At 44.2% G+C, this 19016-nt stretch overlaps 1 protein-coding gene across 1 annotated transcript; it reads right to left on the bottom strand.

The window, feature by feature from the left end:
* Window positions 1-186: 186 nt before the first annotated feature.
* Window positions 187-18817, bottom strand: sh3yl1 (SH3 and SYLF domain containing 1). The gene is made up of 10 exons (XM_035399176.1): window positions 18676-18817; window positions 14628-14738; window positions 13035-13148; window positions 10850-10914; window positions 7731-7843; window positions 7042-7170; window positions 5437-5587; window positions 4889-5042; window positions 4654-4707; window positions 187-2144 (listed from the first exon to the last, which is right to left on the bottom strand). Coding segments are annotated over exons 1-10 (1092 nt in total). The 5' UTR covers window positions 18677-18817; the 3' UTR covers window positions 187-1944.
* Between the last annotated feature and the right edge of the window lie 199 nt (window positions 18818-19016).

Below are 19016 nucleotides of genomic sequence, written 5' to 3'. Positions count from 1 at the left end.
AAATACCCAACACTGCACTGAAAGTGCTGTAAATACCTCAAATACCCAACACTGCACTGAAAGTGCTGTAAATACCTAAAATACCCAACACTGCACACCAACTGTCTGGGCCAAACTGACATTCCAAAAACTCCAGAAAAGTTTAGGAGTTCAGTTATATAATAGGGGTGAATGATTCTGCTGGGAAACGCTAGGAAAAGTATCTTTATTAGAAGCTTTAACACATGGATTTTACCCTTACAAAAATCACAGTAATTTTTTATTAAATTATAATTTAATTCAAATTTATAAATCAGCAAATGTTTTTAAAACCACATCAATTATGTGATATACTTGTATAACTTGCTATTTCACTGAAAATAAGTGAACAGAGGAAGGAGAAGGCTCAACATAAAGTTTTTAAAAAAGCCAGAAGAATAGTACATTCAACACCATAAACTATTATTATAGGACAATAAATAACACCACATTCTGCACATTCATTGCTCCTATCCCTCCATCCGTGATGTACCTGGTGATCCTTGAACACTTAAATAACAGCATTTAAATTCAGGTTTTATTTTCCCACGGTGGAACATTTTCAAGCACAGATTTTTACTGTATAAAAATAGATACCTTCATAAGCAGCAGCATAACATGAGAGTGCTGTTTGAGTCATACTTTCTGGTAAAATCGTGAAGATGTCCCCCCATCAGCCTGTTAAAAATGCACCATTACACAGCCCAATGTGACCAATCAGCAACCTGCATGAAACCCAGCTGTACCATAAATATTTAAATAATGCTTAACACCATGAGTAACTGAAGCTCACATTAGCTTTACGCTGTTAGCCATGAGTAACTGCAGCTCACATTAGCTTTATGCTGTTAGCCCTGAGTAACTGCAGCCAACATTAGCTTTACACTGTTAGCCATGAGTAACTGCAGCTCACATTAGCTTTACGCTGTTAGCCATGAGTAACTGCAGCTCACATTAGCTTTACGCTGTTAGCCATGAGTAACTGCAGCTCACATTAGCTTTACGCTGTTAGCCATGAGTAACTGCAGCTCACATTAGCTTTACGCTGTTAGCCATGAGTAACTGCAGCTCACATAAGCTTTACGCTGTTAGCCATGAGTAACTGCAGCTCACATTAGCTTTACGCTGTTAGCCATGAGTAACTGCAGCTCACATTAGCTCTATGCTGTTAGCCATGAGTAACTGCAGCTCACATTAGCTTTACGCTGTTAGCCATGAGTAACTGCAGCTCACATAAGCTTTACGCTGTTAGCCATGAGTAACTGCAGCTCACATTAGCTTTACGCTGTTAGCCATGAGTAACTGCAGCTCACATTAGCTCTATGCTGTTAGCCATGAGTAACTGCAGCTCACGTTAGCTTCACGCTGTTAGCCATGAGTAACTGCAGCTCACATTAGTTGTACACTGAGATTATAGAGTGTGGTATAGAGCTGAGATTATGGAGTGGGGACTAAGAAGTATGATAGAGAGAAGTCTCCAAACAAAAACCAAAAAAATGACAAAATAAAAAATCCAGAAAATGACATTTTAAAGTGCTGAACTCATTTGAGCATTTAATTTAAAATCGCCACAGTATGATATTTTAAAACAAAAGTGAAACCAAACAAATAAAATCAATAAGAAACAAATTGATACAACACCAGAAATTCTGTTAAATTTCAATGCAAAAATCTTTAGCAAAACGTTTGCTGTTTATATGTAGCCCTATATGTGCTCTAAGTATAGGGCTACATATATTACTAACTATTTTTGAGATAAGTGGCAGAGAAACCACATTTTACACAGGAAACCATGTTTGGCACAGGAATCGGTTTTACACTGGAGGTGATTTTACACACTCCCCAACCCCAGAAAAAGAGAGTCCACGTTGTAAAGTAGTGCAGAAGCAGGCTGTGTGTGGGGCAGGGGTGTGGACTGACCCAAGATCAGCTGAAGGACACAAAGTTGGCGGGAAAGATGCCAACGCGCCCGTGCAGCTGCCCTTCCCACCAGTCGTACTGCGAGTCCGTTTTGGTCGTCACGGTGATCTTGTCGCCCACATTGAAGCTCAGGTCCCCTGGCTGCTGGCCCGCGAAGGGGTGCATCGCCGTGACAACAACAGGGCCGGCTGGAGCTCTGCTGGGGGCTGTACAGGAGAGCAGGGATCAGTAGAGGGTTAGGGTTAAGGCAGGGATCAGTAGAGGGTTAGGGTTAGGGCAGGGATCAGTAGAGGGTTAGGCTTAGGGCAGGGATCAGTAGAGGGTTAGGGTTAGGGCAGGGATCAGTAGAGGGTTAGGGTTAGGGATCAGTAGAGGGTTAGGGTTAGGGCAGGGATCAGTAGAGGGTTAGGGTTAGGGCAGGGATCAGTAGAGGGTTAGGGCAGGGATCAGTAGAGGGTTAGGGCAGGGATCAGTAGAGGGTTAGGGTTAGGGCAGGGATCAGTAGAGGGTTAGGGCAGGGAACAGTAGAGGGTTAGGGTTAGGGCAGGGATCAGTATAGGGTTAGCGTTAGGGCAGGGATCAGTAGAGGGTTAGGGTTAGGGCAGGAATCAGTAGAGGGTTAGGGTTAGGGCAGGGAGCAGTAGAGGGTTAGGGTTAGAGCAGGGATCAGTAGAGGGTTAGGATTAAGGTTAGGGTTAGGGATCAGTAGAGGGTTAGGGTTAAGGCAGGGATCAGTAGAGGGTTAGGGTTAGGGCAGGGATCAGTAGAGGGTTATGGTTAGGGTTAGGGCAGGGATCAGTAGAGGGTTATGGTTAGGGCAGGGATCAGTAGAGGGTTAGGATTAGGGTTAGGGCATGGATCAGAGACACAATCACTCCCGCCTGCGGAACTGAACTACTATGCAATCACACTAACTGCATGAAATTAAAGAGCGTAAACAGCATTAAAGCTTAAATTTATATTCTCTTGTCTTTATCCATTATTATTCCCATTCTAGTCAGATAAATATTATTTATCATATCCTTAGAGCATTAGAATGATCAAATAAATTCAACTTAAGTTTAGTAAGAGCACAGTTAACCATCTAAAATAAATGCATTTATGACAGACTGAGACGCAAAGTGGACTATGGAATCCCTGCAGCAGCACGAGTCTAAGTGAGCTCACGGGCGCACATATGTGGCTGTACATGGTAATGCAAGAGGCAGCAGTCCGCTGGCTGATTACTGTTCCCACAAAAGAAGGAAAGAAGGAAGGAAAATTTCTCCGTCATGTTAGTATATTTACTATTTATGAATTAATAATTCTATAAAGTCATGTCAAGTTCCACAATAAACTTTAGGGGAACTGTGTCATTAAAATGAACAGAAAATAAAGCACATTTACACTGAGAATAAAGCCCATTTACACTGAGAATAAAGAATATTTACACTGAGAATAAAGCACATTTACACTGAGAATAAAGCACATTTACACTGAGAATAAAGCACATTTACACCGAGAATAAAGAGCATTTACACTGAGAATAAAGCACATTTACACTGAGAATTAAGGGCATTTACACTGAGAATAAAGCACATTTACACTGAGAATAAAGCGCATTTACACTGAGAATAAAGCACATTTACACTGAGAATAAAGCACATTTATACTGAGAAAAAGCACATTTACACCGAGAATAAAGCGCATTTACTCTGAAAATAAAGCCCATTTACACTGAGAATAAAGCACATTTACACTGAGAAAAAGTGCATTTACATCGAGAATATAGCCGATTTACACTGAGAATAAAACGCATTTACACTGAGAATAAAACGCATTTACACTGAGAATACAGCGCATTTACACCGAGAATAAAGCGCATTTACACCGAGAATAAAGCCCATTTACACCGAGAATAAAGCCCATTTACACTGAGAATATAGCACATTTACACAGAGAATAAATCCCATTTACACTGAGAATAAAGCACATTTACACTGAGAATAAAGCACATTTACACTGAGAATAAAGCACATTTACACAGAGAATAAAGCGCATTTACACCGAGAATAAAGCACATTTACACCGAGAATAAAGCGCATTTACACCGAGAATAAAGCGCATTTACACTGAGAATAAAGCCCATTTACACTGAGAATAAAGCCCATTTACACTGAGAATAAAGCGCATTTACACCGAGAATAAAGCCCATTTACACTGAGAATATAGCACATTTACACCGAGAATAAAGCGCATTTACACTGAGAATAAAGCCCATTTACACTGAGAATAAAGCGCATTTACACCGAGAATAAAGCCCATTTACACTGAGAATATAGCACATTTACACCGAGAATAAAGCGCATTTACACTGAGAATAAAGCCCATTTACACTGAGAATAAAGCGCATTTACACTGAGAATAAAGCACATTTACACTGATAATAAAGCACATTTACACTGAGAATAAAGCACATTTACACCAAGAATAAAGCACATTTACACTGAGAATAAAGCACATTTACACCGAGAATAAAGCGCATTTACACCGAGAATAAAGCACATTTACACTGAGAATAAAGCCCATTTACACTGAGAATAACGAGTTACAATAGAGCGCATTTTCAGCAGAGTGAACTGGTCTATCTTAGCAGCTCACACGCAGGGTTTGGTTGGGCTTCAGCAGGGATGTACTGCTCACAATAAGACGTGTTTATCAAACCATTTCACTTACCTGCACTTTCGGATTTGAAAGCAGAAACATTGGGGTAGAGAGATGGCTTTGCATCTAGAGTAAACAGACAATGATTAATCAACATGAACCCCAGGTCAGCCAATCTGCAGTACCACATGCTCACAAATGCATAAATTAGCCAGATCATAAGAGAGACATTGGCCTACAGCTGCAGATGTGCATGTCAGCAGTGCTTACTGCCCCCGCTCATGTCCACAGGGAGAGGCAGGGGTACCTTCAGGCCACTGGCTAAGGGCAGACCACTGGCTAGGGGTGGGCCGCTGGCTGGGGGCAGGACCCTTAATGGGGGCGGGGCTCTGGCTGGGGGCAGGGCCCTGGGTGGAGGCAAAGCGCTGAGAAGGTGGCCTTGGTCTCGGTGGAGCATTACTCTGTCAGGAGGAACAGGCAGTTAGGGCAAATACTGCAGGGTAGATAATGTGGGGCAGTACAAGTAAGAAACAGGAGAAACAGTCCTGACTGTTACAGACAGACTGATAACACGTGCCATGACAGCAGGTGTAGCAGTGACTACAGCAGGTGTAGCAGAAGGTGTAGCAGTAACTGCAGCAGGCGTAGCACTGAAAGAAGCAGGTGTAGCAGGGAATGTAGCAGGTGTAGCAGAGACTGCACAGGTGAAGCAGGGAATGTAGCAGGTGTAGCAGCAGGTGTAGCAGTGACTGCAGCAGGTGAAGCAGGGAATGTAGCAGGTGTAGCAGTGACTGCAGCTGGTAAAGCAGCAGGTGTAGCAGTGACTGCAGCAGGTAAAGCAGGTGTAGCGGTCACCTTGGTGGACTGGCGCTGGTATTTGCGCTCCCAGTCGGAGGTGTATTTGGCGGTGTAATCATCCAGGATGGAGTAGAGGTCATTAGCTGCATCTGGAGGCTCCACCTCCCCATTCAGGATGGAAAGCGGCCGGATATCCTGAGAATAAAACCTGAAGGAGAACACCTTACACTCAGGAACAGGCAGAAACACAGGTCACTCGCCGTCCCACTCGCAACTACTCATAGTTTACATCACCGTTAAAACCTTGGTGGAAGCAGGGCATTGCATGGCTCCATCGTACCACATTCATTCCGCCACCCCGCATTACACTAACATATTACACCACGCATTACACTAAAATATTACACCCCAAATTACACTAACATATTACACCTGCATTACACGCATTCCTAACATACTGCCATGAGACAGAGTGAGACACAGCAGCGCAAAAATGAACATAAAATAACTTTCTCTTGCGTTGTCATCACAACACTCATTTCTGTCTCATAGCTTGTTTTGTCTGTGTTCCAACAACATTTCGCTGGCGTACTCCGCAACCAAAGTGCTGAAATTGGTGGAACCAAATTTAAACTTATTTTCTTCATGCTCAAGAGACACTCATGCACTCACTCGGGTACTCAGTCAAGAGCTCAGTCAGTTACTCACTCAGGAGCTCAGCCAGGCGCTCAGCCAGGTGTTCAGTGAGGCGTTCAGTCAGGTGCTCAGTCAGATGCTCAGTCAGGTGCTCAGTCAGGTGCTCAGTCAGGTGCTCAGCCAGGTGCTCAGCCAGGTGCTCAGTCAGGTGTTCAGTCAGGTGCTCAGTCAAGAGCTCAGTCAGGCGTTCAGTCAGAAGCTCAGCCAGGCGCTCAGTCGGGCGTTCAGTTAGGTGCTCAGTCAAGAGCTCAGTCAGGTGCTCAGTCAGGTGCTCAGTCAGGCGTTCAGTCAGAAGCTCAGTCAGGTGTTCAGTCAGGTGCTCAGTCGGGCGTTCAGTTAGGTGCTCAGTCAAGAGCTCAGTCAGGTGCTCAGTCAAGAGCTCAGTCAGGCGTTCAGTCAGAAGCTCAGTCAGGTGTTCAGTCAGGTGCTCAGTCAGGTGCTCAGTCAAGAGCTCAGTCAGGCGTTCAGTCATAAGCTCAGCCAGGCGCTCAGTCAGGTGCTCAGTCAGGCGTTCAGTCAGAAGCTCAGCCAGGCACTCAGTCAGGTGCTCAGTCAGGCGTTCAGTCAGAAGCTCAGTCAGAAGCTCAGCCAGGCGCTCAGTCAGGTGCTCAGTCAGGCGTTCAGTCAGAAGCTCAGCCAGGCGCTCAGTCGGGCGTTCAGTCGGGCGTTCAGTTAGGTGCTCAGTCAGGCGTTCAGTCTGAAGCTCAGCCAGGCACTCAGTCAGGCGCTCAGTCAGGTGCTCAGTCAGGTGCTCAGTCAGGTGCTCAGTCAGAAGCTCAGCCAGGCGCTCAGTCAGGTGCTCAGTCAGAAGCTCAGCCAGGTGCTCAGTCAGAGGCTCAGCCAGGTGCTCAGTCAGAAGCTCAGTCAGGTGCTCAGTCAGGTGCTCAGCCAGGTGCTCAGTCATGGTGTTCTTATAGCTGCAGGTTCTTAGTGAAATGGACTCAGGCTTTTCATGGTGCTGCTTACTTTCTGTTAGTTTCTCTGCGTTCGATTAGACAGGACCCCTCCAGCGACACCCCTGCAAACAGGCCGCGGGACCTGCAGTACGTAAACACAGCAGCTGTGCTTCTCAACGCCACGTCCGCCTCAATGTTCCTGAGAGAGAAGGGGCGTGAGAAAACCTGTTTATTCCTATTTACACAAGCAAGAATAATTATGATAAATTGTATTCATATAGCAGCCTATCAAGGCAAGTGCTAAAACATGCAGCAATTAAACTGAAGGAAAGTTCATTCAAAAAAAATGTCTAAACAAAAGACAGATTTTCCTCAGTCTTCACAGAGATGAACCTATGCTTTTTGAAAACAACTCAAACTGTATCTGCACAAATAAACAAGTGGACGTCTGGACTGTGATATTTAGAGTTCTCTCTCACTGCTCTATCTGTGAGTGATTAGAATTATTGATAATATGTTGAAATCCCACATAATTTAATCCTTATTAAAAAAACGTGTACACTAAGCACTCTCACACACCCTAAACACTCTCTTTCTCTCTCTCTCTCTCTCACACACACACACTATACATACACTAAACACTCATACTCCAGAAGTGATTCTCTGCTGTACAAATGCAGATACAGGGAGAGCTACGATACTGTACCCCTCTCACCAGCTCAGCAGCCGCCCCCCTCACCTGTCCAGCACCCCCCTCACCTGCCCATTGGTCCCACTGCCACAGTGCAGTTCCCCCCCAGGGTGAGGTTCCCTCCCTTGGCGAATGCTTCGATGGCACGCCTGTAGTTCAAAATGATGACCAGATCTGACACCTGGAGGAGAAGAACATCACATACTCAACCTCTGTACTGTCAGACAGAACCAAACAGCACCACACACACCTCTGTACTGTCAGGCAGAACCAAACAGCACCACACACACACCTCTGTACTGTCAGACAGAACCAAACAGCACCACACACACACCTCTGTACTGTCAGACAGAACCAAACAGCACCACACACACCTCTGTACTGTCAGACAGAACCAAACAGCACCACACACACCTCTGTACTGTCAGACAGAACCAAACAGCACCACACACACACACCTCTGTACTGTCAGAAAGAACCAAACAGCACCACACACACACCTCTGTACTGTCAGACAGAACCAAACAGCACCACACACACACCTCTGTACTGTCAGACAGAACCAAACAGCACCACACACACACACCTCTGTACTGTCAGACAGAACCAAACAGCACCACACACACCTCTGTACTGTCAGACAGAACCAAACAGCACCACACACACACCTCTGTACTGTCAGACAGAACCAAACAGCACCACACACACACACCTCGGTACTGTCAGACAAAACAGACCGAACAGCACCACACACACCTCTGTACTGTCAGACAGAACCAAACAGTACCACACACACCTCTGTACTGTCAGACAGAACCAAACAGCACCACACACACACACCTCTGTACGGTCAGACAGAACCAAACAGTACCACACACACCTCTGTACTGTCAGACAGAACCAAACAGCACCACACACCCACCTCTGTACTGTCAGACAAAACCAAACAGCACCACACACACCTCTGTACTGTCAGACAGAACCAAACAGCACCACACACACACCTCTGTACTGTCAGACAGAACCAAACAGTACCACACACACACACCTCTGTACTGTCAGAAAGAACCAAACAGCACCACACACACACACCTCTGTACTGTCAGACAAAACAGACCGAACAGCACCACACACACCTCTGTACTGTCAGACAAAACAGACGGAACAGCACCACACACACCTCTGTGAGACAAAACAGACCAAACAGCGCCACACTCACCTCTATACTGCCAGACAAAACCAAACAGTACCACACACACACCTCTGTACTGTGGATTGGAACACATGGCTGATCTGACAAACTAATTCATTCAGTTGCAAATAGATTATTATTCATCAACTGGATTTTGATGTAAGGTATAACAATGAAGCTTTAATTAACCTGATGCTTTTCCATGTGAGCACACAGAGCAGACTGGGAGCAGCCTGAGCAAAGCGGCCATAGCATGCAAAAACCTTTAATTACAAATGAGTCACAGGCCAATCCCTGACAATTTACATTCCACTTAATGTGACACCCGCACTAAGCCACCACCCCCCAACACACTCGCACACTCGCTCACTCTCTCTCTCACACACTCACACACACTAAACACTCTCTCGCTCTCTCACACTCACACACACTAAACACTCTCTCGCTCTCTCACACTCACACACACTAAACACTCTCTCGCTCTCTCACACTCACACACACTAAACACTCTCTCGCTCTCTCACACTCACACACACTAAACACTCTCTCGCTCTCTCACACTCACACACACTAAACACTCTCTCGCTCTCTCACACTCACACACACTAAACACTCTCTCGCTCTCTCACACACACACACTAAACACTCTCTCGCTCTCTCACACTCACACACACTAAACACTCTCTCGCTCTCTCACACTCACACACACTAAACACTCTCTCGCTCTCTCACACTCACACACACTAAACACTCTCTCGCTCTCTCACACTCTCACTCACATATATACTCAGGCTCACACTCACACTCACACTCTCACTCACACTCACTCACATTCACATAATGGTTGCATTTCTGTTGAGGCTACTGCAGGGTTAAACACAAATAAAACGCCATACCAAACAGCACTGTGTTCCGATAGTGTAAATCAGATAGATTTGTGCAAAGCAATTGCATTAGCATTTGGCTAATAGTGCATTTTATAATGCACTCACAACCCTAACCCTAACTAGCAAAGCGGACACTGCCAGTTGTATTCCTTCTTGCATGTATAGAGTAATTTAATGAAACCTTTTAATGAAATGAAGGCCTATTTACAATAAATATTTGAAGTGTTTAAAATATTTTTTAAAAGATAACAATAAAAATTCAAAAAAGAATATTGATGCCCAGCATGGGAATGTACATGGCCAAATCCCACCATAATTTGGAATGTCCAATTCACTATTTTCAACCACAGCATTTTCAGTGGTCTCTAATGCCCAATCGGGAGACGTTCTCCCCCAAAACACGTCCTGTTACATGTGCTTGTTTTCACACCACAGGTCCCAGCCAAGCTTACACAGAGGGGAGTCAGGGGAAGACCGGTCATATGTGGCTTTGCTATGTAGTCCACAGGTGCATGGTTGACAAGGTCACTAGAGACCGATGGAACACGCAACCCGCAATAGCTAACTGTGCGTCACCCTCTGGTGCTACTGTCCACAGTCAGCACTGGCACAGTCTAGATTCAGTATTCAAAAGCTACTCAGCTTTCATTACATTACAGGCATTTAGCAGACGCTCTTATCCAGAGAAACTTACACAGCTTTTTACATAGCATTTTACATTGTATCCATTTATACAGCTGGATATATACTGAAGCAATTCAGGTTAAGTACCTTGCTCAAGGGTACAATGGCAGTGTCCTATCCAGGAATCGAACCTATGACCTTTCGGTTACAAGCCCAGTTCCTTACCCACTGTGCTACACTGCCGTTCCTTACCCACTGTGCTACATACTAAACACACTGGAAGAGCCTCTGCCAAAGCACATACAACCTAACAAAGATCTGTAATGCTCGTGGACAAGCAATCAGAATGTGTAATTCTGAGACACATGTAGAACAGCCAATCAGCATCTGTAATGCTGAGACACATGCAGAACAGCCAATCAGCATCTGTAATTTCAGTGTAATCAAATGTCTGAAAGGGATTCCAGATTTCAGATAAACTAACCTCAACTCCAATCTCGAATCCCCCACCAAGACCTGCAATCCCAATAGCTGAAGGTGCAGACCACCCTGAGAGGGAAGGAGGAAGTAGGGAAGGGAGAAGACAGTTATTAGTACTTTAAAAAAGTCAGTTTTGGAAGTCACAAGCAAATCTCAAATCTTTCTCAATCTCAAATCCCAAGTAGCAATAGTTTCTAGCATACAATGAATTTCACGGTGACAGAAATTACTGGAATTTATCCAGCTGTTTCAGAGTTCCTGTTTCTCATGCAAACAGCACATTCTCTGCTCCATTACTCCCACCTAAGCATGCAATCAAACATTATATTAACTCCCGATTCAGCAAATCAAATTGAATGTTACATTTTATTCATGATTCAGGGGTTTTAATCTCAGTACCACACAGCTGTGGTCTTTCCCAAACATGCATGTACACGAGCACATACGCATGTACATGTGCACACACGCATGTACACAAGCACATACGCATGTACATGTGCACACACGCATGTACACAAGCACGCACGCACGTACACGAGCACACACGCATGTACACAAGCACGCACGCACGTACACGAGCACACACGCATGTACATGAGACACGCACGCATGTACAGGAGACACGCACGCACGTACACGAGCCACGCACGCATGTACACGAGCACACACGCATGTACATGAGCACGCACGCATGTACACGAGCATGCACGCATGTACACGAGCACACACGCATGTACACGAGCACACACGCATGTACACGAGCACGCACGCATGTACACGAGCACACACGCATGTACATGAGCATGCACGCACGCATGTACAAGAGCACACACGCATGTACATGAGACACGCACGCACGTACACGAGCCACGCACGCATGTACATGAGCACACAAGCATGCACGCATGTACACGAGCACACACACATGTACATGAGCACACAAGCATGCACGCATGTACACGAGCACGCACACATGTACATGAGACACGCACGCATGTACAAGAGCCACGCACGCATGTACATGAGCACACAAGCATGCACGCATGTACACGAGCACACACACATGTACGAGACACGCACGCATGTACATGAGACACGCACGCATGTACATGAGCACACACACATGTACATGAGCACACGAGCACACACGCATGTACACGAGCACACACGCATGTACACGAGCACGTACGCATGTACACGAGCACACACGCATGTACATGAGCATGCACGCACGCATGTACAAGAGCACACACGCATGTACATGAGACACGCACGCACGTACACGAGCCACGCACGCATGTACATGAGCACACAAGCATGCACGCATGTACACGAGCACACACACATGTACATGAGCACACAAGCATGCACGCATGTACACGAGCACGCACACATGTACATGAGACACGCACGCATGTACAAGAGCCACGCACGCATGTACATGAGCACACAAGCATGCACGCATGTACACGAGCACACACACATGTACGAGACACGCACGCATGTACATGAGACACGCACGCATGTACATGAGCACACACACATGTACATGAGCACACAAGCATGCACGCATGTACAGGAGCACACACACATGTACATGAGACACGCACGCATGTACATGAGACACGCACGCACGTACATGAGACACGCAAGCACGTACACGAGCACACACACATGTACATGAGACACGCACGCACGTACATGAGACACGCACGCACGTACACGAGCCACGCACGCATGTACACGAGCACGCACGCATGTACACGAGCACGCACGCATGTACACGAGCACGCACACATGTACACGAGCCACGCACGCATGTACACGAGCACGCACGCATGTACACGAGCACGCACGCATGTACACGAGCACGCACGCATGTACACGAGCACGCACACATGTACATGAGCACACACGCATGTACACGAGCACACACGCATGCACGTGCACACGCATGCACATGAGCACACGAGCATGCACGCATGTACACGAGCACGCACGCATGTACACGAGCACGCACGCATGTACACGAGCACGCACACATGTACACGAGCACACACGCATGTACACGAGCACACACGCATGCACGTGCACACGCATGCACATGAGCACACGAGCACGCACGCATGTACACGTGCACGCACAGGTACAGACACACACATCCATGCTCTTTCAAAACTAAAACTCACGTCCATCAGGGAGTCGAGCGATGACGATCCCGCTGCCTCCTCGAGCGGTTATCATGAACCCCGCTTTGATGACCGATATGATGGCCAGACCCTCTGCCTTTGCAATCACATGGGCTACAGGAGAAACAGAAGCATTATACTCACCATTACACACACCATTACAATATCACAATCACCATTACACATTACTCACCATTTCCCAACAGTACAATCACCATTACACTCACCATTACAACCTTACAATCACCATTACAACACATTACACTCGGCATTACAACATTACAATCACCATTACAACATTACAATCACCATTTCACAACCTTACAATCACCATTTCACAACCTTACAATCACCATTTCACAACATTACAATCACCATTACACTCACCATTACAGAGCCAATAATTTCTGTAACACGATGTGATTGGTTGATGGTGGATAAATAAAAAATATTCTTTTTCTCACAAACTCCAATAACAAATATCTCGATGAAGACTCAAACTTGTGTAAACTAAACTCAGCCACAGCATTCTTTTTTCAAATTAAAATCCATTTGCATTCATTTTTATTTAAAACGCAGTACATTTTACCCCATCCTCCATATTGTACAGAACATTCTTACAAGCTCAACATAAAAGATTTTAAAAAGCTTTATCAGAGGTCAAATTTTTTTTAAACCTCAAGAACTTTTAGCAAGCTAAGTAACTTCTAACTTTTACATTACATTACAGGCATTTGGCAGACGCTCTTATCCAGAGCGACGTACAACAAAGTGTATAACCATAACCAGGAACAAGTATGACGAAACCCCTAGAGAGAAGTACCGGTCCAAGTACAGGGAACAACCGCATAGTTCAACTTGGACCCTGATGGTTAAACTGATTAACACTAACAACGAGAACGGCAACAACGCAATCTATGGAAAAATAAAAATAAATAAAAATACAAGTAGTCGTTAAGACAGGCGCATCAACTAAGTCACCTATGAAACAGCTGCCTAGTTACAACCCTAAGTTTAGTCATTTACAGGGGGGAAGGGAGGGATGGGGAGAGGTGCAGCCTGAAGAGGTGAGTCAACTTCAAGGACATCTGAGACACAATGCACTAAACCCATGTGCATCATGGATAATGTTAAAGAGAATGACCTAAGTTACATCAAGCATTAAGGTGCTTTGATTTCATTGCACTTACATGTCTGAAACTGCATACGCACACACGCACACGCACACGCACACCTATAACTGTACTGTCAAAAGGAAAGGAAGAGACAGGAGAGTATCTTGGGCAGGCAAGTTAGTTCACAGCCAAACGGCAGTATGACGTCAGTGCAGAGAAATGCACCCTCCCAACTCAATGACAGCGATGCCAGGAATGCATGGAATTCCGATGACTTGGACAGAGTGACAAACCCTTTCACACGGAAGAGCCACACTAAAACCACACAAGCATCACGCTTACTTACACACATGCGTGCACTACTGAAACCCTGTATAACACAGACACACTACAGAACTCCTACATCCTCATACACACACAGATACAGACACATAATACCAAAACTGCAAGTTCAAAGAGTTCAAAGGTCATATGTTACCTGGGATGAGTTTGTCCGGTCCCGTACGGCTGGAGATTTGGGTGAAATCCCGCAGGATTTTGGCCGCCTTCTTTGCCTCGGACCCCAGGTTAGATGGGATAGGGTTACTCACTGCCAAAGGAGAGAGCACATGCTTTCAAACATTCACAACAGATAGACACTCACACAAACAAAGAAAAAAAAACCTGATCAAGGCACATATTGCTGGAATAGTTGCATTTTGCTAAATAACTTAAGGAGCAAACAGTGTGCAATCTTCTATCATGTGAATGCTTCTCCTTTGTTGAACATTTCCTTAAGTAGGTGCACAGTTTACAAGCAGAGCTTGAGCAGTAAACTGCAGGTTTGAGAATGCCTAACATGAATACTCACTGTGCCCATTAGAGTTCAATTAACTGCATTTAAAGCAGGAAATGGGCTGGCAGCTCCCCCATCCCCGCAATCCACTTCTAGGCCCCTCAGATCATCAGATCAGATGCCTCTGATAATCCCATGGGCTCTGTTAAAGCTAAGGGATGATCATGCCATTGCTGTTGCTGCAGTGGTAGTTTAGCTCTTTATGGTAGGTCTGCCTCCTCTGTTGACACTTCGAATCTCAGCTGAAAGCCCATATTTTCTTCTAGGTCAATGTCAGTTGTTTTCAAATGTGCTTTATAAATAAAGTTGACAAACTTGATGAAGGACAGGTTTCCATTAGGGCATCTTTCACAAACACTGAACAGGACTCTGCAGATTACTGGGTCCTCTTAAACCATGTGCATTCTGGGTTCCTCTGCAGATTACTGGGTCCTCTTAAACCATCTGGATTCTGGGGTTCTCTGCAGATTACTGGGTCCTCTTAAACCATGTGCATTCTGGGGTTCTCTGCAGATTACTGGGTCCTCTTAAGCCATGTGCATTCTGGGGTTCTCTGCAGATTACTGGGTCCTCTTAAACCATGTGCATTCTGGGTTCCTCTGCAGATTACTGGGTCCTCTTAAACCATCTGGATTCTGGGGTTCTCTGCAGATTACTGGGTCCTCTTAAACCATGTGCATTCTGGGGTTCTCTGCAGATTACTGGGTCCTCTTAAACCATGTGCATTCTGGGGTTCTCTGCAGATTACTGGGTCCTCTTAAACCATGTGCATTCTGGGTTCCTCTGCAGATTACTGGGTCCTCTTAAACCATGTGCATTCTGGGGTTCTCTGCAGATTACTGGGTCCTCTTAAACCATGTGCATTCTGGGGTTCTCTGCAGATTACTGGGTCCTCTTAAGCCATGTGCATTCTGGGTTCCTAATGCCAGCGTATTTTATCTCATCTTTAATAAGGCCTAAACGAATCTCAGAGAAGCCGAAATAGCTCTGCAGTTGAGCACATTTTAATGAAAAACTGGGTTTAAGAATAATGACAGGACTTTTACAAAGAAAAAACACCAAACCACAGTGTGCTAAGGAAAAGTGTTTTATGATTATTTTTCACCATTAATACAGCAACACTTTGAAAATAGTATCATACACTGGACTCCCCAAGGCAGAGTACACAGGGTAATTCCATTAGCATGCTGACTCACTCATGAATCACAAAGCAACAATCACAGGCTAACAAATAAAGGTCAGGCAGCCAATCGGTGCTCAGATCTCAGGTGTTTTTGGCCAGAGTTCTCCTTTGCGGTTAGCCTAGCTAAGATAGGTGATCTAAACGTCATTTTCAATGCAGTCCTTCCAGTTCAGTAATTCAGAGAAAACCTGCAATCTCAGAGAAATACTCCATCACAAACGGAAGAAGGCTCCTTAACGTACCACTCTCAGGTTAGGGTTAGGGTTAGTGAGAAGTGAGGAGCTGGGTTAGGGTTAGTGAGAAGTGAGGAGCTGGGTTAGGGTTAGTGAGAAGTGAGAACCTGGCATTTTTCCTGGGATTTCATTCCTCAGTTTCAGTAAAATATTAATCCCCAAGCACACTGAGATAGAGGGAACAGTGTAGCCTTTAATTCAGACAATTAGGGAACAAAGTTTTAGCAAAAACACCGCAAGAACAACAGCTCAGAACAACATAAATCTCGTCAGTTTAAGGATTAAACAGATTAAAAAACGTCAAGGATTCATATTTCAGAGACAAGCTTTGATAATGATGTTTATTATAAAAAACATGTATATTCAGGTGAGTATCATTCCAGTCCTGAAACTCTCAGAATTAATATAATCTTTCAGTATATGAATCTGACTGCTGAAGATGCATACTACAGTTCTACAGAACCGTTACTACTTATTATGGCTGTGTCTTCTGTATCTAAGTGCATCTAGCCTGTAGCACCAGTTAGCAGGACAGCAAGGAGTAGCACAGCTAGCTAGTTAAATAGCCAACTTGCTGCATAACATCATCAAACTAAAATACTTTATGAAGCAGGCCTACTAACTGCACACCACTACATCACATCTGTGCACCAGCTGACTCTAGCTACCTAAACAATTATCTGGAAAATATTATGGGACATCAGCCAACTATAACTGCCAATGTTTGTGATTTTGAACAAGGTGGTTAGCCATGGGCTCAGTATGAATCTCATTAGCTTGCTGGTTAGCTAGCCAACTACAATACTTACAGTATTGCTAAAATTATAGGTATTATGATGGTGCCTGTGTTGTAAAACCTACATGTATAATACTATAATGCTGTATAAGCAACCTTTTTCCACACAAATGTTTTGCACACATATACCGGTTATCCAAGGCTACAGTCCCTTTGGAAGCCCCACTGCCTTAATGGCCACACCCATCACAATCTACACACTGGGGACATACAGCAGGGGAGGCGGAGTCAGTACACAGCGACAAATAAGGGCAGGCGAAGGCGCGGGTCATAATGGCAGCAGAACACTGGATTTAACCCTTACCGTCCTGCTCTGCCACCGCACATAAGTACCGTATATAGGAGCTCATGGTGTACACACCGGCCTACGCTGACATAAATGTGTGTTCCTTTGATGACCTCAGCACTTTTATTGAATGCTATACCAGCAATGTGATCCGTTTTTTTACTAGGCCATCTTATCCAATACATAAAGCAACAGATTGCTTTAGAATGAGAAACAACATGTTTGTCTTTATGACTGCACATGTAATTGCCATTTACGCAGGCGTAGAGGTAGGTACTGAATTAATCAATAAACCAATAAACAAAACAATAAAAATAATGTCAAATGAAGTCACAATTAATTCTCAAAGAATAGAAAATCAAAGAATGTGTGTGTGTGTGTGTGTGTGTGTGTGTGTATATATATATATGTGTGTATAAATGTACAATTAAAGGACAAATAAATTATCCCCAGTTTATTTGGCGAAAATTATTATTATTTTTATTTTTTTTAATGAATGTTAACTATTATTGTGAATCCAGACCACCTTCCTGATAGCCACGTTTTGGAGGCGAATATTGATACTTTTAAATGCTTAATTTAATTTAGTTTTACAGAGCACAGGTTTATGGCTATTTCAATATCATCATTTTACATCGTATATAAACAATAATTTGATTTAAATTTTAAAAATAAATTGTGTGTAACAGAATAGTGGACTGTAATGATGTGATTTGACATTTTTAAAACCATTTAAATGGCCCTCATCCTGAGATTTCCTTTAACACTCGACAGTTTTCCTTTTATACAATCTTCCTTCCTTTTTGAGTTCATAGACACGTTTAAGTAATTACAATTACAGTGTTTAAGGCTAGCAAATATTGAAAAAGCTCGATGTTCCATAATTGGCCAAACGCAAATAATGTATAATAAATAAATAAATAAATAAAATAATCGAGCTATAATTTACCAGCGGTGTGCGATACAGCAGCAGATAACGATACACTTACACACTACACTAATGCAAACACATCTTTGTCTCGTTTAAACATTTTAGGCAGCATTCCGCTCAACAAATTCTGTTTTATCTCGATTGACTACGTCTCCACAAATTGAATGAAATTCCGAACCGAGGGTAGACTCAAGTTTGGGAGTTAGACTATTTAGAAAACAACAACACGCCCGTGTTTTAATAACAAAAAACTGTAACTTACTTTTCTTTAAAAAACAGACTTCCTCTTAGTTCCTGTTGCGTGTTTTCGATTGACTAATCACACCTTGTTCAGGTAGCTCACTGGCGAAACACCTGCCAAACCTGTTACATTAGATGCTAATATGGAAGGACCCAACAACACAAAATAAACCTGTACAACTGCCACACAAAGTTCGCAGACATCTTTCGAGTTATATCCATGTCATGCACAAAATTATTAACATATAATTTTTAATGGCATTAGACTGTCGTATTTTTCCGTACTAAGTTGCTCCATTCAACTGATTTTGAGTCAGGCAATATTTAGCGGCACATGAGAGAAAGTTGTCGTATTGGAGGACC

Source organism: Anguilla anguilla, chromosome 1, assembly GCF_013347855.1.
Source record: "Anguilla anguilla isolate fAngAng1 chromosome 1, fAngAng1.pri, whole genome shotgun sequence".
NCBI classification, from domain to species: Eukaryota; Metazoa; Chordata; class Actinopteri; order Anguilliformes; family Anguillidae; genus Anguilla; species Anguilla anguilla.
Note: the sequence above shows the minus strand (reverse complement) of the source record. Positions and strands in the feature narration are given on the sequence as shown.